We start from the raw sequence: 20,125 nt of genomic DNA on the forward strand, positions 1-20,125 counted from the left end.
TTCCCACAGGCACAAGTTTTCCAATCCTTCCTGTGTCATTCACACATCCTAAGAGTAAATTTTACTCCTAGTTCATTGGAAGGAGACTGTGTGTCACAGTGGTTGTATCAGCTAAGGTCAAGCTGAGCTGCTATAACAAAGAGAATATCACAGTGGTGAGTCGAGCAAGACAGCAGTTTGTTCTCTCAAACACACTAGGCCGATCTATTCCTCCATCATCCACCTCCCATGCCTGACTCAAGGCTATCCTCTCATTATTTCTAGCCTTCAGAAAAGGGAAAAGAGTGACAGCGAGGGTAAGCCATTTTCTATTAAGCAAACAACATGGAATTTATATACATCAGTTCTGCTCAAATTCTGTTGACAAAAACTTGGTTATCTGGTCCCTCTGGTTTGAAGGGAGGTGAGAAACAGTCTTCCAGCAGGTGGCCATGTGTCTAGATGATCTTTATTACTGTGGAACCAAGGAATGTATGGGTGAGAACAATGGATAGCTATGGTTAACTAGCATTCTACTGATGATGATTCTAAGGCCATGAAATGTTTTACAGGGGAAAAAAATGACATCCAGCAGTCTTACCATGGTTAAAATAAATTGCTTCATTTTCTAGTGAACTTAGAAGCACTGAAAATAACAAGCAAAATGGGAAGATTCCTTTTAAATCAACAGAGACGAAAATATCAAATAGCTACCTCTTGTGCTCTCTTGGAACTATAGTTACCTCTGTAGAATATCTCCCTCGAATTCTTCACAAGAGTATTGAAAACTCAGACCTTTGCAAACCATATAGATAGTCATGCATTTTTTTTTTCCTTTTCTCACAGGATACACTTGAGATGTGCTCCAAGGAACAGGAGTTTAAAAGCATCCTCTTTTCTTTGTGCTACTTCCATGCCTGTGTTGCTGGAAGACTGAGGTTTGGTCCCCAAGGCTGGAGCCGGAGTTATCCTTTCAACCCTGGAGACCTCACCATCTGTGCCAATGTCCTGTACAACTACTTGGAGGCAAATCCCAATGTAAGTACTAGTGGTCAGATGATACCTTCTAAAGAGTACACTGAACCTGTCAATCTTTAGGCATTATCAAAAATGGACCATGATTTCTTTCTTGGAAGCTATTACTGAAATAGCTGACACTACATATGCCAAGTTTGAAAATAAACCTCACCAATGGTTTTCCAGCAGTGGACGGTCGAACTTTATAAGATAGGTCAAAACAGTTCTACATCAGCAGCTTAGTAGAAAAAAAAATGTCCTTCATTATGTTAACAAAAACAGTGGTTTACATGTGCATATATGCTGGATTCATTAGGCAGGTAATGAAGCATTTGCACAAATGTAATTACATACAGCAATTCTGACAGTTCATAACACTGCATTAATAATCACTACAATTAGTTCTGATGATGGAAGCAATTTACAGTGCGTCACATGTATAAATAATGGTGCATTTCCCGCATATGTCATTATTATGTATTAAGGATGCCACCTTGTTGTGACTTTCTCAGTAACGTTCCCCTTGATTTGAAGTTAAAGGTAGATGAATGATTTTATTTTGTAGCTAAAATGTGTTTTACAGATGGGAATGGGAATGCCTCATCAAGAACAGTTGTGTAAACTCTTATAAACCCCATGATTGGATTTCAAAAAGACCCATTCGTTCCGAAGGAGATCCTGGTTTAATCCTCACGTGGGGAACTTTTTCCATTAAGTCTGTTAAAATTGGGATATATTTGTCAAAATCAACCAGGTGTTGGACTCTCAGCCACGTTCTATAAAGGGCCTTTAAAGTCACCCATGCACGTGTCTAGGGAAGCATGGTTTTTTGATGTTCTTTTGGTTTTTATCAGTGTTTTCTTAAGCTTCAGTGTTGATTCGACTGCTGGGTACACAGCATGGATGTGTGCTCCCAAGGAACAAATTTTGAGCAAATTGTTTCCAAAATAAATGGTTTTAATATAGTTTGTGACAATCAATATTCCCTATCTTTTTTTTTTTTTAATTTATGAAACTAGAGGCTGGGGATGTGGCTCAAGTGGTAGCGCGCTCGCCTGGCATGCGTGTGGCTCGGGTTCAGTCCTCAGCACCACATACAAATAAAGATGTTGTGTCTTCCAAAAACTAAATAAATAAATAAATTTATGAAACTAAAAGCTAAGTCCGCATGCTTGAAAGCATGCTTTGACTGAAGGAATGATTTTCTTGCGTTGATCTGTTTTGTTTATAATGTTAAACACATAAAATTGATTATTAGAATCATTCTGAGTAAAAAGATAAGTGGCACCTTTGATACTTAAGTTCAAGTCCTACATAACTGTCCCATGAAGATGAGCCCAGAAATACTCTCCTATGTGAGCTGAGCCCTGTATACAATGGAAGGTAGAAATGCAGCAAGAAGGGAACTGCTAGGTATTTGTCTCCAGCTCTCATGTCCCAGTCTGGCAACACTGCTTGGCCAATTAAATTGTCTTGTGTCCTGCTGCTTCTCCCAGTGGGGTCCGGGGTAAATGCAGCTTCAGGTTTTTAACATAGTCTCATGTGTGACTCAAACGTCTGCATCCAAGTCATTTGCTATACATCACAAAGCAAGCTGTCACGCTTTGGGAAATAAGTTAATAGGTGCACATAGTTTAGTTCAAAATGCCCCTTTCAAGAAGGTATGTGTTGGGACCAGGGTTGTGGCTCAGTGGCATGGCAGAGCCCTTACCTAGCACATGCGAGGCACTGAGTTTGATCCTCAGCACCACATAAAAATAAACAAAATATAAGTATTGTGTCCATCTGCAACTAAAAAAAAATTTTACAAAAAGAAGGTATGTGTGAAACACAAAGATCGAGAGAGAATCACTTATTGAAAAGAACAGACCCTCTAGCTAATTAAAATTTTCATGAAGATCCAGAACAGGCATTAATTAAATGTAACCAGAAGGGGAAATCAAATCAAGGGGTCTCTTTTACTCCACTTCAGCTCTATGGAAGGTCCACCCATGTAGTGGTACCTGGTGCATGGTGTAGAGAGCGTGCTGTAGCCTAGCCTCTTGTTTCTCATTCACATCAAGTCAGGGTAAAAGAAAGACATATTTGAGGTTCATTTATTCAAATTCAAATAAACTCGTAGCGAGTACACTGGAATAGTTGAAGCAATTTCACTTGTACTGTTCTGTCACATTGTGCAACAAGCGAAGGCTATAATTACGTTTTTACTTGAACCGTTGGGAGGCAATAGACTGCCCCAAGGGTATAAAGGTTCCTGTCTACAAAGGCTTCATCACAAACTGGCATGTTTTGTAAACCTGGAAGAAGCTAAAGGGGAGCAGAGAGAGGCTTCAAACCCTGCTAAGCCAAATGAAGAGGTGATACAGTGGATTCTTGAATAAAAATGGTACAGTCATTGGTTACAACCTTTATATCATTTGGCCAGTGAGGCCATAAACCAAGCCCTCAAGTCAACCCATGGGGCAAGATTGGTTTGTTGAGACTTCCAGAAGGTGATAGAATTCAAAATATGCCCCAAATTCAAATTGTCCAGCTATTTCTTTCTTTTCCTGAATCAGATCATACAAACTGATATAAATCAGGTCATAAAAACAGGTAACACTTCAAAGGTTCTCAGAACCAACATCTTCTCAAGATTTGGGGATGAGATCTTGAACAAATAAACTTTCCCTGCTGTAACATGTCCTAGGAATGAATCCATTTCCTTTGAAATCTGCATTAAAAGTACAGTGTTAGTAAATTTTCACCAAATATATTAGAACTCATAAAAAATAATTCTCCCAACAAATTCTGCAGACTTAGATGCTACTTGTACCTCTTTTAATGTTATTGTTTGGTTTTGGAGTTTTTTTTGTTGTTGATTTTGGTGCCAGGATTTGAACCTAGGGATGCTTTACCACTGAGCTACATCCCCAGATCTCAAATATTTTAATTTTGAGATAGATTCTCACTAAGTTCCTAAGGCTGGCCTCAGATTTGCAATCCTCTTGCCTCAGCCTCCCAAGTATCTGGAATTACAAATGTGCACCACTATGCCCTGCCTTCCGCTCTTCTTTTAAATGACCCTGACGACAGGGGCTTCAGGATGTTGTTAGTGGGGCAGGTGTCCTCTGGTTGGCCCTGTGGAGGCAGGTGCTTTGGGATCAGAAGTGAACATTTGCATGCTTTTGCCCCAGGTTCCGTGGGAAGACCTCCGTTACCTCTTTGGTGAGATCATGTACGGGGGCCACATCACAGATGACTGGGATCGCAAACTGTGTCGGGTGTATTTAGAAGAATTCATGAATCCATCTCTGGTAAGTCCTGTTTAAATTAATTCACCTGAAGAAAATGTTCTGGTAAGAATTTCTAAAACTTAATTTCATTCTACAGATGATTCTTGAGTGTTATTGAGGATTCTTGCCCTTTTGTGAGTGTGTTTTGGTCTACTTCCAGTGGGGTCTGATAATTTGTTAGGAATATAGAATCTCAGGCCCCTTCCAGGATAGATAAAATTAGAATCCATATTTCTAGAAGACTCCACCAGGTCATTTCTGTGCTTGTGCAATGTGTCAAGGTAAAGCGCTCTCACACACCAACTTGGTGATCTCTCTCAACCCTGTGAGCTGTGCAAATCCAACAGTACTGCTCCGCCTCAGACCTAAACACGGAGGCATGTGACTGGCCCCAAGCCACTATGTGTAGACAAAAGCTTTGGCCAGAATATTAGTCTTTTAACTTCACTTGCAGAGCTCATTTCACTAGTTTTATTGTTTTGTTTTGTTTTGTTAGGATATTTTTTTGCTTGTCACAAGTATCATGGACCAATCTAAATTTTGATCAGTAACACTTACAAAATAGATGCTCAAGAAAAATGTGGTGGATAAGCCTGTGAGGTGATGGGTTTGTTAGCTTGATTTAATATTCCACAATTTAAACCTGTATCAAAACATCACATTATTATTCACAGTTACTGTCAATTAAAAATAAAACCTAGCCAGGCTATAAAACAAAGACATATAGTATCAAATTTGTATGATCCGAGAATCTTATTTGGATCTTGTTTCAAAAGATAACAAAAAAAAAATATGACACAATGAGAAATTAATATATAATGGAAATTCAGAATTCCTATTAACATTTTATATAAGAAAGTAATCTAGTTATGTTTAAAAAGAACAATGTGTTGATTTGAGAACCTGGTTTTCTTATTCTGTGAGGAAGGGGTAGATTATCACTGTGCTGGAAGACCAGGCCTCTTTTCTCATGTTAACCCTGTGTCTGTGGACAGGGCTGAGTTTTTTATAAAAATAATAGGTTCTTGTTACTCACTAAGGAAGCTAACAGTGGGTAGCCCTGCTTTCCTCATGTTCCTCTCTCATGTTCAGGTTCCTGGTTATTTTCCTGAAAGCCGTTTATCAGCTTTCCATTACTATGACAAAAAAAAAAAAAAAAAAAAACATGAGTTAGTCAACTTAAAAGGAGAAAAGGTTCATTTTGGCTTATGGCTTCAGAGGTTTTAGTCCATGGTTGCTTGGCCTGGGGCAGCACAGTCTATCATGGTGGGAGCACATACATGGTGGGGGCTTGTTCACCTCACCACAGGGAAGAGGCAGAGGAAGGAGTCAGGCCTGATACTCCCTTTGAGGGTAGGCCCACAGCTATATGAAGAACTCCAATTAGGCCCCACCTCTTAAAGGTCCCACCACCTCCCAGTGGCACCACAGGCTGGTGACCAAACAATCAACATGTGGCCGTTGGAGGCCACTTCCCAACTACAACAGCACCCTACCACATCTCATTTCTCCTCCCAGTTGGGCAAGACACTTACTAGTTAGAGCCAGAGTATTTGTTTGTTTGCTTGTTTTGAAGTAGCCCGAGCAAACTCTAAATTTCTTGGAAATCTCCCTCTCAGAGAAGTGCTGTACAGAGCTGATCACCCTCCTCCAGCTCATTTTGAGAAGTACTACGACCGTATACTTGAGAACCTGGTGTACTCTCGTCTACCTGTAAAACTGGCACATTATTTTTCACTACTTTGAATGTCAAACAATTTAGGGACAAGGCAGAAGAAAGACAGAATTCCCTGCTACGTGACCATCCTTTAGGTGTTTCTGTTCATTGCCAGTCTGGTCTTCCTGGCTTTTAATGATCAGGATTTCACGTGTCCAATATATTTCCAACTTACCACTGCTTAAGTTGCTCCTCTGGAGAGGTCAAGAAGCACGTTACCATGGAGACGGGAAAGCTAAACAGTGCCTGAGAGCAACCTTTACAGAGGCTGATTTCTCCAAATGATGCAGAGGTCAAGGGGCAGAGCGGGAGGCTCATGGAGACATTCCTTCCCCTGGCTCTGGCCTGTGGCTGTGGGAATTACTGTTGCCAAATGAGACAGTCCATTAACCTCCACAAGTCTGAACTCCCATTCAAATAATTGTAAAATAAATATAGGTGCTGCAACCTGAGGGGCATCACTGGTGTGTATGTAAGCCCTTTAGAGATGTAGGTACCTGACCTGCCACACAGATCTGGTGAGATGTTCAGGATCCAAGTGCTTCATTTGCAAGCTTGTGTCCCCACTGGACAGCGCTACCTTCTCATTCACCCAGGGAAATGAACGCACTTACTGACTCCATGTCAGAGGCTGCAGATCTATTATTTTGTTCTCATGCAAATGTTTCCTGCTCATGCTGTTTATATGATTAGCAATATGATCTAACGCTTTGCATCCTCAGGATGTCTTTTTGCCACTTTTCACATTGGTTGATGTATTTGCAATATAGTATCATTGGTTATATTGGAACATGATCAGAAAGCAACCGATTAATGGGTTGGGTTTAAAGTTCTTTTATGAGTGATATTTTGCTACTTGGAGGAATTACAAGTTTCTGGGCAGATAAAGGAATTTTGCCTTCAGAGACAGTATCCCACTGACTGAATCTTTGCTCAAACTTAAGGACAAAAACACATTCTCATATAACACATATACTTGGCAGAAGTACGTTAAGTAATGCAGTAAATTATTTTGGGAAAATAATGTCTTTGGTCTCCTGGAAGTTATGTTCTGCAAATTATTTTGATGATATATACTAAGGATTAAGAGCTTGGGCTTCATGTAAAATCTTGTATTGGCTGTGTGATCTCAGACAAATTACTGAACTTCATCATCTATAAAACAAGAATGACCAACTCATACAATTGTTGTCCAGTGTAAACATTCATAGTGTTAGAACAATATTCTTAATGTATGGGAAATATTTTTATTAAGTGTAAATCTTTGTAACACAAATTTTATATTTCACTGTATACTACTTTATCTGTGGTAACAATGGAAGTTATTTATTAAACACACTTGCTGGGCCAGGGGTATCACACATTTCTCACTACTTGATCATTTCATTTAGCCAAAAAGGAACTCGGGCTCAGGGAGATTTAACAGCTCATAAGCAGCAGAACCAAGATGTGAACGTGCTGTGGGAAAGGCCAGTATCTCTACACCACCCTGCACTGGCTGGAGTGCTGCCCAGTTTGAGGTGGTTGCAGCATAGGCCACAAAACACTGAGCCACGTGTCCTTTTCAGTATGTTCATGGCTGTACAATCATTATTACAATCTTCATCATACACCAGAAAACCCCTGCACCCATTAATGGTCCTCATTTGCCCCAGTGCTCCCCCCATACTGGCTGAGGGGCATCACTGGTGTGTATGTAGGTCTGGCTACTTCCCAGACCCTGGCAACCACAATCTACTTATTATGCTTACCTGTTCCGGGGATTTTATTTAAATGCAGTCTTTCAATATGTGGCCTTTTGTGTTTGGATCATGCACATGGTAGCATGCATCAGAACTTCACTCTTTTTTATGGCCCAATAGTCCTCCATTGTATAGGTACATCACATGTGTCTGCCCACCAGTGGACACTGGGCTGCCTCAGGCTTGAGGCTATTATGAACAATGTTGCAGTGCAACTACAGGTTTAAATTTTGTGCAGATTTATTTTTTTAATTCTTTTGGGAGTGTACTAGGAGTGGAATTGCTGGGTCCAGTGGTAACTGTTTAACATTTGGAGGAACCACCAAATTGTTTTCCAAAGTTATTGCACCCCTTTATATTCCCATCAGCAAATTAAAAGTTCTGTTTCCTCTCCACCCTCACCAACACTATTAATGTCCCCATTTTTTATTCTACCATCCTGATGGCGGTGAAGTGGTGTCATTGTCATAGTTTTGCTCTGCATGGAGGGAGGTTATTTGAGAAAGTGTTTTAATGCCTTAAAGAATTACCCATTCTAAAGAGACATTTCTCCAAACAACCTTGGTCCAAAGGTGGCCACTGTAGAGAGAACTCTGCAGTTAGGGCCCCATCAGCAAGCAGCAGGTTATCATAAAAGCCTGAGAGGAAAGAAGGCCTGGAGTCAGAATCAGAATTCACAGAGCTCCAGGAGTATATTGATCTCTTTAGTTCTCTTACAATAAAAGGGGATGCAAGTTTATGAACCAAACCTTGCTTTTCAAACTTTACTTGTTGGGCACCAAAGTAGGAATTTACAGGGCATTTTAGATTTTGTTTTTCGTCCCAGAAAAGCAAGATGTACTTAAAATAACCGTAAAGATGTCCATAAAATAACCATCTGCCCCTAGGGCACAGGGAAGACCAAAACAAACATTTGTACAAGACTGCTCTGGGCCTAGATGTTTGCATACCTTATTAAATGTTCACAGCCACAACTATTAAGTTGCTATTATGAGCCCCATTTTACTGGTAAAAATATCTGAAATAAAGAGACTCATTTCTTAAAGCCACCCAGCCATCAAGGATGGGAATTGAACCCGATATGCCTGGCTGTGAGCCCTGAGTCCTTTCCCTTGGGCTTGGTGTTTCCTTTGCTTCACTTACACACTTACACATACAGAAGACCCCTTTCCCGTCTGTAGACTGTCTGGCATTTCCAGAAAGCACAGGCTGTTTGCTTCCCACCAGCATTACAGAGTGTGCACTTAAATATTCATCCCCCACAGCATCTTAACATCGCCAAGTGGTTCAGGTTTTAGTTAAATTTATGGCTTGAAATTGTTTTGAAGGACAGATTAACTTCAGCTTTTAAAAATTTGTTCCAGCTAACTGGTAAGCACTAACAGAGAAGACCAAGTCTTTGTAGAGAATAAAATTCAATTTGGATGTATTTATCCTAATTTGGGATTGTTAATATTTTTGTTCATGTTTTTATTTGGGGTAATTTTATCATACACTAATAATGGTGAGTTCAACTTTCCTATATCATTTTTTTATCATTGCATCAAATGACATCTAAACTTTTTGTACATAAATATGAAATGATAAAAATGTGAGCAATTGAATATAGCCAAGTCCAAGGATACTGGTGGTGGGAGAGTCTCACTGGTTCCTTCCTGTATTTCTGTATAATATAAAGGATATGATAACTTAAAAATCCTTCTAGCACATACACATACAAAAAAAACTGACTCAGATATTTAAAATGCCCTTGAAATTTATGGAACATGTGAGTATTTTGCTAAGGTCACAGCTGCTCTAGGCAATCCAAGATTGCAGGCAAGGAACAAGCCACCATTAGTCACCAACATGTCTGTGAGAAATCACGCTTCCCTTGCCCCCATGAGACTCAGTTCCTCAAGAACAAGGTCACATGACATTTTACACTTTCAAGGTTTACTGTAGTATACTGGGTGATCATATTATTGAATAAATTAGTAATTACTGAGCACTGTCTCCAGGTGACAGAGACATGGTACAATATGCACAATAGAGAAATCTCACTTTTAGAAAATAACTTAGAAAATCTAGGCAAAGCTATAGTAGATGAGAACTGAGATACGGAGTTGGGATATCTGAGATTATAAACACTTGATTATATTTGTGGCTGGACACAACTTGGGCCCATAAAGTGTTTGGTTACATTTTGGAGATCTGTATTCTCCATGTTCAGAGGATCTGGTATTGCTACCATTCATATTGCCTTTATTCAAAATGTCCCTGTCTGTGGAGTCTACCGCCTCATCCAGCCTTAATGAAATCGATTGGCACCTTTATGGTTTTCATTCACTAGGCAACCATGCACTGAGCACCAGCAAGTGCTGGCCACTGACCTCAGGGGCTTGAGACAAATACAGACTTTGCTCTGAGTAGCCCAAGATCCAAGGGAGGTGATGTGAATTTGACTTAGTATATACCCTCTAGGTACTGGGAATGTCAGGGAGATCAAGTAGCATGTAACGGAGTGGCCAGGACACAGGGATGGCACAGCACTTGCTCATTCCTTCTGTGCACATACCACGCGGCCCCAAGCACACTGCAAACTGATTCTCCCCCGGGAACAGGATTCCTGTGTGCACCTCAGAATCTTCCCCTGGTGCCATAAATAGAACAGAATGGTTGGTTTTGAAACATTTTAGAGCCTGCTACTCATCAAGCATTATCCTGGGACCTTCTGGCCAGAATTCCAGTCATTTAAGAAGTGAAGACTGATGCCTATGTAGCTTTGAAGTAACCAACTTTTCCTTTATGATTAAAGATTGAAGATGAACTTATGCTGGCACCAGGATTTGCTGCCCCACCCTACCTAGATTATTCGGGGTACCACCAGTACATAGAGGAGGCACTGCCTCCAGAAAGCCCGACCCTATACGGCCTCCACCCAAATGCTGAAATAGAATTCCTGACAGTGACATCCAGCGCTCTCTTCCGAACTCTGCTGGAGATGCAGCCCAGGAACTTGATCAGCAGTGAGGAACTCGGCCAATCCATGGAAGAAAAGGTACTGGGCCTTTTTAAAAAATTGAGTTATATCTTACATACACCAAAGATAATCTTAAATGTACAACTCAGTGAATTTTTTGCCTCCACGTGTACACATTCATGTTATCCGCAGGTAGATCAAAATATAGAACATTTTCAACAGTCCAGAAAGACACTTGTGCCCTTACCAGCCAATGCAACTCCCCAGGCCCCAAAGGGTTTGCTTGTTTCTGAATTTCAAGTGCATGGGATCGTACAGTACATATTCACTTGTCAAGCTCCTCCGCCGCTGCACTATGCCCGTGAGATACGTCTGTTGTTCATGTGCTTAGTATTCTATGATGTGACCAGTTATCCACTTTTATGAATACCACAGCCATGAGCCTCTTCGTACAGTCTCTTGCCAAGAAATTAACTTCTAAAGGTATCTGTTCCTAATACCCATTTTTCTATACCCAGAAGTGGGACTGCAAGATCACAGGGCAGTGTTAAAGCTAGCTTTTAATAGTACTTCCAGTTCTCTCACTTGGTCTACCAGTTACACTCCCACCAGCAGCGAGGGCATGTGGTTTCCAGTTGCTCTACCTTGAGACTTTGTAGGGGATAACAATCTCGTGTTGGTTTTGTGTTCCTCATATGTGGAATACTATTGAGCATCTTCTCGTGCAAAGTACTTATGACTTCCCTATTATTTGAGTTGTCAGTTTTTTTTCTCATGAACTTGAAAGAACTCTTTATTGTGGATGTGTATTCTTGATCAGGTATGTGAATTACAGGTAACTCCTCCAAATCTGTGGCTTGCCTTTCACTCATTTTCATGTGTTTTTGACTCTGTCATAATCTTTTTCACATAGTCTTGGGAGACTTTTTTTTGAAGATTTTTATTATTGAAGAATGATAGGGATGAAAAATGACTTTTTAATCTTTATTATCATTGTAGTATTGGCGATTGAACCCAAGAACACTCTACCACTGAGCTACACCCCCAGCCTTTTTTAGCTGTATATGGACTCAATGCCTTTATTTGTTTTTATGTGGTGCTAGGATGAAACCCAGTGCCTCACACTTGCGAGGCAAGGGCTCTACCACAGCTACAACTCCAGCCCTAACTCCCCTCTTTTGAGATAGTCTCAAGTTGCTGAGGCTAGCCTCAAACTTACAATCCTCCTGCCTTAGCCTCTTGAGTCACTGGAATTACACACTTGCATCACTGTGCCTAGTTTTTTAAACTTTCACATTAAAATCTAGTTTCTCGTTAATTTAAAACCTGAATAGCTGATTTTTCCCCAAAACAAATTAGCTCTTTTTTTTTTTTTCAAAATTATTAATCAGGATTTAATTGACCAGAATTCAGGTTGTTCAAATGATACTCACTAAACATCAGATATAACTGTAGGATGATCCCACAAACTGTTTATTTCTTGAACTTTTTCAGTTATTTTTTGAAACAAGGTTGTTCGCTGAAACACTTGTAATTTAGAAACTTTAGAATTTATTGTAGTATGTTTTATCCTATGTACTAGCATCTTTTCTATAAGAATGTTACTTTAGAAAAAATGATGAACAAGGAAAAACTCATCCATTTGGGAAATAGCTATGTCTTAGTGAAAGCAGAGGTGGATGATGGACATCCATGTCTGGTTTTTCTGCTTCCATCTTTCCCACAAGGATGCTGTCATTACAACACCAGGATGCAGAGCATTCGCTTCAGCACCCAGAAAGGCAAGTGCATCCTGACAAAGGCTGTGTTAGGTGCTTACTGTAGGTACTTTAGGTATGCTAAGTGGCAACAGCTCTGGGCATTGTTTCAGAGATAAGCCATGGCAGCTGGAAAGGACCAATGAAGGAAAACAGAATTGTTTCCAGAAGTCACTCTAACCTCTATACTGTGGTTCATATTGTCAACTGCTGCAAAAATGAGTTCAAGATTTCAGGCCCTGGCATTTTCCCTGCCAGAATGCTCCAGCAACTTCCAAGTATGATGTCAGAACCACCAGCAGTAGCCTGAGAAATCAAGGAAAGAGGGAAAAGCTGCCTGAGGCTAATCATTTGCCTTTTTGGGGTATTTACTGGTTTCTCCAGGTCAATGAAGGTGCGTAGATAGAATATACATATGGGTAGGGTACTATGGCCTTTATACATCTGGGATGTATAAATCTTCCATTTCTTCAAGGCAACTTTGTCTTATCATATCTTTATATACAAAGGGCATGTAGTTAATGATGAGTCTTAAACCCCTAACTGCTAACAAAAAATAAACTGCATATAAACATCAGTCTCCTCTGGAACTACATTTAGAATCTAATGGAGATGAGATGGCTAGCAATGATGGTCTGCAATGAGGTAGTGGGCAGTGCCTCTCTGCCCACCTCCCAGAAGTAGGAGGCATCTCTAAAATGCCTTTGCAGGCATCTTTGGGAATTACAGGATATATTCTGGAACTTCAAAATGTATGGTATACAAAGACCAAATGTCCTCTCCGATAAGTGGATGCTGATCCATAATGGGGGAGGCAGGGGGAGAATGGAGGAACTTTAGGCAAAGGGGAGGGAGGAAGGGAGGGTGAGGGGGCATGAGGGCAGAAAAGATGGTGGAATGAGATGGAGATCATTACCCTGGGTACATGTATGACTGCACCTGTGGTGTGACTCTACATCGTGTACAGAGAAATGAAAAGTTGTGCTCCATTTGTGTACAACAAATCAAAATGCATTCTCCTATCATGAATAACTAATTAGAACAAAAATAAAAAAATGTATAGTATAGGTGATCACCATAAACAAAGATGAAATAGGAGATAAATCTTTTGTGTATGTTAATGATTTAAGGTTAAGAATGTCTTGGACGACATTTTGGAGAAACTTCCAGAAGAGTTCAACATGGCAGAGATAATGCAGAAAAACTCAAATAGAAGTCCCTACGTTCTTGTTTGCTTCCAAGAATGTGAGAGGATGAATATTCTCATTCGAGAAATCCGAGTGTCACTTCAACAATTAGACCTTGGTTTGAAGGTAAGTTGAAAGTGAGGCTAAGCAGCCTTCCCCACATGGAAACTATTTACTATGTGGTCTTTTTTTCTCCATACCAGGGGGAGCTGACGTTGTCTCCTGATGTGGAAGCCCAGCAGCTTGCATTGAGTTATGATATAGTCCCAGACACTTGGAGCAAACTGGCTTACCCATCTACTTACGGCCTAGCGCAGTGGTAAGCTACCCATCCCCCCTGCCACTGGCCATTATCTGCATCCATGGTGCCTGGCTGGTGTTCTGTTGACAGTGTAAGAACCCAGAAGACTCTGCTTTGTGACTGAACTTGGTCCCTCAGTGGGACAACTCTACCAGAGCAGAGAAGTGAGCAGAACCTCTCAGTGGATTTTTAACTCTGCGAAACACCCAAACTTAGGTTTTATATACCCAGAAATAAGGATTTATATGGTTACATCTTGTGATTAACAACTGTGGACTTTTCCCCACCGTTCTTTTGTGAAAATTTTTATATTTTTCACAGCTTTTCCCCCCAGCCTTTTCTGACTTGTTGGTTTAACAGTTTAATCACGTACCAGTCCCTTATTTCAGTAGAGACATTGAAACATACACTTGATTCTTCCAAGTCAGCATTTTTCCCTTAGACCTGTTAACTTTCCTCCTAACATCAGGCTCCTTCTGGTCTTATTTTAGACAACAGTATTTTCATTTTGTTTATAGTCAATAATTTTTTTTAACACTAGATCAGCTTTTTGCTCAGCAATGCTTTTCTCATCTTGTCAGGGCTCCCTTTTCTTTTACCATGGCATAAACCATGTGGAGGTTTGAGTGTCACATTCTTTGTGCGTCTGAACCAGCTTCGGCGACTTGATTGGAATTCTAAGGCACAATGACTATTTTTCCCTCCAGAACTTCAATTTTCTGTTTCCTAGTATAGATTGGAGGTGATCAGCCTGTTCCTATATATTCTTGTCATTCACAAGTTTCTCATTACCCTTGGTGTTCTTCAAGTGTACTGTTGTATTTGGGGTGCTTTTAAATCTGCATCCAACTTGCTGCTGTGTGCTTACAAATATGAGAGTCCATTTATAGCTTCCATTGTGAAAATTTCTCCATGCCTATTTCCCTGTTGCCTTTTGCTCTCCTCTTGTTATCTATATTCATCCAAACTCCCAGTCTGTGTCTGCTGTTTTGGTGGATTTAATTGTTTCCAGGTGATCCTCATTATCTCTTTAACCATCTCCACACTGTTTTCTTCCCTTGACTGAATTATTTAAATTCCATTATTTTTTGAAGACTCATCTTTGTTATTTCCTGTTAGGAACCTTCCTGATGTTGCATTTACTGTGGTTGTTTATAACTGTCTGTCTTCATACCTGAATGACACTATGGCTGGTTATATAAATTTCACATTTTCAGGACTTGGGAGGCACCCTTGTTGTACCAGCTGTAGAGATGTCTGAGGCCGGCATTGTTTTTTCCTTTTATAAATGGCTTCATGTTTTCCTCTGGCTTCCCAGGGGATTTTTTTTTTTAATCTTCACAGGTCACTCAATAATTGTCTTACTATTTTCTAAGTACGTTCATGATTTTGAAGATTCAAATTTACAATTTGGGAAACTCACTTTATAGAATCCCTATTACATAGGGCTTTGTTTCTACTGTTATTTTTGCTCTAACCCTAATTTTTCCTTTCATATTTGTTTCAATTTCATTAAGTTTTATCTTGTATCCAATCCAATTTCATTACTTTTCCTTGTCTGCTCCCTTCCAAGTCATAATCGTATTTATATAAGCAGTCACTTCATTTTCTAGTTTTGTTGAAAACTGGCTGCAGTTTCTCCACATTAAGGTGACTAACAACTTCTGCCCTGGTTTTTGTTCTCTGTCCCTCTGCGTTGTCTTTGTACAGAGCCAGTGCTATTCCTCTGTATTATCTTTAAGTACATTTTTCCTAAATCAGCTATTTGAAAAAACTTTCATGTGGGGCCAGGCACAGGCCCATGTTCTCTTCAAGAATCTTCCTTTGTGTTGCCCACATTTGAAGGTAAATTCCTCATCACATCCTAGAATCAGCCAAATGCCTCAGGCAGATAGATGTCCCTGCCATGGAGGTCTGGGGGTGACTCCTCACTCAACCCAGTTCTTGTGCAACTCTTAACCTTACAAGGTCCTAGAAAATGTCAATGCCAGCCCAGTGTTCATGATGCTGGAGAACTACTTTGCTGGCTTTTATGTTGAGGCTCATCTCTGTGTTTCACCCTTTACCCCTTTTTAACGGCCCTTAAACCTCATCTCAAGGTCTCTTTAGCCCCTTTGAGCCCGCTTCCTCATGGCTAGGTACTTCTTACCTTGTGTAACTGTGAGGACTAGATGAGAGAACATGCAATACAGACAAGAATTTTCTCAAACGTGCCATAGTTGGCAGGTCCCCCTGCCCTGCAGCAACCTTTACCTTCCCCTTTCAGGTGATCATCACGTGGGAAGAATACTGTCACACACTGTTCCCTCTATTCTTTGCTGCCAACTCCAGTCTTAGACCCACCACGGCAGCCTTCTTCCATCCCTGACAAGGTGTTCTTTGCTGGGTTCCGAGTCCCGTACCTCATGTTGGCACTTATCAGTCCAACATTTGTGGGATGTCCTATATAGATAGATCCTCCTAGTGCTATATGGTGACTAAGTACGTTAATAAATACAGAGGGATGTTCCATATTCCCCTCTAGCGGTATTAACTCTAAGAGGTGCAGGTGTAAAATCTCAATAGGAAACACCCTCGTTCTTTAAAGAGACAACACCCCAAAAATCATCAGGTAAGCATTTTACTAGCTCTCAATGGTGTACTTTACCACCACCACTCCTCCCCAACCCTTTCTGCCAGAATCTTACTGGAAGACATCTGTTTTACTAAAAGGCAAGTTTATTTTCTCTTACCTTCCACTAACCAGGTTTAATGACTTTCTTCTGCGCTGCCGAGAGCTTGACACGTGGACCCAAGACCTAGCTCTTCCAGCCGTCGTGTGGCTCTCTGGCTTCTTTAATCCTCAGTCCTTCTTAACTGGTAAGAGCAGAAGTCCTGCCTTGCTTGATCTATGATGCATCCTCCCTGTTTGCTAATCTTCAAGCAGCTGTCATTAGAAGGAGTAGGAGTGACTAGGAAGAAAATAAAGGGGCCCTGGGGGCAGGTACGGTGAGCTCAAGTCAAGGGCCATGGGTCTGTCACAACTTCTCCACTCCGCCATTCTAGTTTGTAAAAGCAACCATAGACGGACATTACAGAAGCAAATGGCTGCTCCAATAAAATGTGATTTACAAATAGGTTGTCCTGTATGCCTTCGTTTGCCAGGCAGGCCCTGCTCTATGGCAGCCATGTGCAAATAAATGCCCAGAAGCTAAAAACCACCCTGTGGCGCTAAAGACTGCCTTGGCTTACTGGTAGCTCCTGGGAACCTATTCGCACTTTTATCCTAATCAATTCCTGTTCCTTCTCCTCCCAAAGCAATTATGCAGACTATGGCTCGAAAAAATGAGTGGCCACTGGACAGAATGTGCTTGACTGTTGATGTCACCAAAAAAACAAAGGAAGATTACAGCCATCCCCCAAGGGAAGGTGCATACCTCCACGGGCTCCTCATGGAAGGTGAGGCACCTCCAGTGTGAGTGAAAACTCTCCAGGTTCAAGTTGGGGATTGTCTCAGGATCCACTCACTTAACTTCATACAAGTGGCTATCATTTACCTCGTGTCCTTCAATGTGAACCAAATTGAGGCATGGGTGTTAATGCCCCCAGGATACTCAAGAGCTACAATGAAGTTACATTATTCTGCTTTGAGTATAATCAATTCAAAATCTTCTACTGTCTTAAAGTTGTTGGCAAAACTATCAAGACTTCTCCCAACCTTTAAGATGCCATTGTGTACCTCTGAGGAGGACTGGGATGTGGTTTTCCAGATTTACTTGGCCCTGTGTTTGTGGGACATCTAGTCCCTGTCAAGGTATTCCTTCTGCGTTTTAAAGCAAATGCCACAGTTCAAATATTTAAAGGCTGGGAAGATGATGTAACTCTTAAGGGAGGACAAACTGATTATGATTTTATTGTTCAGCTATTGGGAACCATTACCTATGCCGGTTAAGTTAACTTCTGTTTCAAATCTCAGCCGCTGGGTTATGATGTTACTGATGAGCAGAAACATGACAAAACCAGAACATTTATTGCATCCAACAATCACTATCAACATGCCATACTGTTGCAACAGTTGTGTTTTTGCCACAGGTGCCCGATGGGACCCCCAGTCAGGAACCATTGTTGAAGCTCGCCTCAAGGAGTTGAAGTCCATGATGCCTGTCATCTTTGCCAAAGCCATACCCGTGGACAGACAAGAAACCAAACACACTTACGCGTGCCCTGTGTACAAAACCAAAACCAGAGGTCCCACCTACGTCTGGACTTTCAGATTAAAAAGCAAAGAGAAGACAGCTAAATGGGTGTTGGCAGGTGTGGCTCTGTTGCTAGAAGCGTAAGACGGTCCTTGCACTGGGACTTAACGTTCCTGGAACACAGTGAGAACTTTTCATTTTATTATGCATGTATACTTTTTTTTCTACTGAAAGGCATAAAATGCATTCCAACTTATGTAACTTTTAGTAACTTACACATGCATTCATTTTTAAAATACTATCCTTAAAAAAGAAGCAAATGTACAAAAAATAACAGACACCTGTTCAGTCTCTATGTTCACTGATTTTAGCTTTCCTCAGTACCTCCTGAAGCCCCCTTCCTCAACTTGCACAAAACAGTTTGTCACATTTTCACCAAGGTTCCATCAAACAGCCGTGCAGCTGAAGGAAGGGGGATTCAGTTATTATTAAACATGAAAATCTTTTAAAAATTAGCCCTTAAGTTCTTTGAAAAGCAGCAGGCCCTGTGAGACCTCTAGTGTCTGTAACCTGACAGTCCACAAAACCCTAGGTTCACTCGTGTTCCATGATTAATTGCACTTTGTAATTTTAGGGAACAATCTTCAGTACAAACTTCCAGCAATCTAGAGGAGGATAAATTATTACCGTTTGAGCTATGGTCACTCAAGGTAAGGCAAACTACAAGAAAAACAAGTCCTGTAAAAATAGCCTAGAGTGACCAGGAAGTTAAAGGCTGCTTCTATGTGTCTTTTCTGTAACTTACCTAAATTTTTAACTCTGCCCCATTTGAATTGTGCTTTTGAATCATCAGCAGATAACACACAGGGCTTGTGTGTGTGTATATATATACACACACAATAGATTCCTCTGCTATGTTCCTGAGAAATCTTAAGCATATAAACATTTAAAAAAAAATAGTATTCATCAACTCTATAAGAAATTTTGTATAAAAACAACTGTAAGAAATCTTAGGCACAAATGGTATGCACTTCTTGTTGGGGGTACCCCATGCTGACTTCGCAGGTTCCTCTCAATTGTCTTCCACCAGCTGCTTTTGTAAGCTGAGAAAAAGATGATAAGTAGCTGTTAAAGGTGAACAGAAAGCAGCATTCTAGGGAGATTTTTAAAACCCTATAGAGCATAAACCCTAATCTCCTGCCACTTCCAGAATAACTGTGTGTCCTGTTCGCCCCCAGTGACTCCCATATTCCAACTTACAGGTAACAATTCTGTGTCCTTTGCCCAGGTCCTGCCTGACCTCTGTGCTCACTAGGGTTACGGCTGCCTCTTACTGTCCTTGCAGCTCCCTCTCAGCCTGTCCTTCTATTTTTCACAAGGGAAAATTCTGGCTAGAGGCAATGAAGATTCTAACAAAGGAAGCAAACATAATAAGCCTGAGCTTCTCCCACACAGAGGCAGGCTGGACAGCACTCAAGGTGGTTTCTATAAATCAGCCAGGCAACAGCTCCTTGCCTAGAGGTTCTGCATTGCTGGGCCCCAGGATCACAACCGCCATTTCTGAACTAGTAGACTTACCTCTCCAGATATTCCTTAACATTATCATAACCATAAAACTTGGCCAGATGAATGAGGATCCCCGTGGCACAGCGGCCATCACGCTTTCGACAATAACTGCAATTGCAGATTCCACGGCAGGGAGGACACATCCAATCCTAAAAAGAGATGATGGCAGCAATGTCCCATGGGATACAGGAGCTCACTGAGTCTCTATCTTTAGCAGTATGTCACTGTGGCCCAGAAAGGCTGACCACCCCACATCAGAGAAACAATGAGATATGTAGCTGGTCCTGTCTAAAACCAACATTTGATTGGTGGGCACCCCTGCTCAAGAGGAAGATTTTCAAGGAGCAAGTGCAGGACCCTCATACCAAGTGGCCCTGACTGTAAGAGCATGGGGTTTACAAAATCAAGGTATGAATTCCAGCTCTCCCAATAGGTGTACTTATTTTG

At 41.0% G+C, this 20,125-nt stretch overlaps 2 protein-coding genes across 6 annotated transcripts in view; one reads left to right on the forward strand and one right to left on the reverse strand.

Moving 5' to 3' along the window:
• Dnah11 (dynein axonemal heavy chain 11) overlaps positions 1-18,256 on the forward strand; it is a 331,880-nt gene extending 313,624 nt beyond the window's left edge. For all 4 annotated transcript variants that reach the window (XM_046463517.2, XM_058585343.1, XM_058585342.1 and 1 more), the window contains 8 exons: positions 826-1,017; positions 4,173-4,292; positions 10,528-10,770; positions 13,580-13,762; positions 13,840-13,955; positions 16,684-16,796; positions 17,235-17,375; positions 18,009-18,256. In XM_046463517.2, the coding sequence (XP_046319473.1) occupies positions 826-1,017; positions 4,173-4,292; positions 10,528-10,770; positions 13,580-13,762; positions 13,840-13,955; positions 16,684-16,796; positions 17,235-17,375; positions 18,009-18,256 (1,356 nt within the window). The remainder of the gene's footprint in view (positions 1-825; positions 1,018-4,172; positions 4,293-10,527; positions 10,771-13,579; positions 13,763-13,839; positions 13,956-16,683; positions 16,797-17,234; positions 17,376-18,008) is intronic.
• The window catches only part of Cdca7l (cell division cycle associated 7 like), a 44,171-nt gene continuing 41,969 nt past the window's right edge, over positions 17,924-20,125 (reverse strand). For both annotated transcript variants that reach the window (XM_046463521.2, XM_046463520.2), the window contains exons 9-10: positions 19,691-19,827; positions 17,924-19,215 (exon numbers count right to left, since the gene is read on the reverse strand). In XM_046463521.2, the coding sequence (XP_046319477.1) occupies positions 19,185-19,215; positions 19,691-19,827 (168 nt within the window). In that variant the 3' untranslated portion in view covers positions 17,924-19,184. The remainder of the gene's footprint in view (positions 19,216-19,690; positions 19,828-20,125) is intronic.

The sequence above is a fragment of the Marmota monax genome, unplaced genomic scaffold, assembly GCF_021218885.2.
Source record: "Marmota monax isolate L192 unplaced genomic scaffold, Marmota_monax_Labrador192_F-V1.1 WCK01_AAM20220418_F8-fsc00057, whole genome shotgun sequence".
In the NCBI taxonomy this organism is placed as follows: domain Eukaryota; kingdom Metazoa; phylum Chordata; class Mammalia; order Rodentia; family Sciuridae; genus Marmota; species Marmota monax.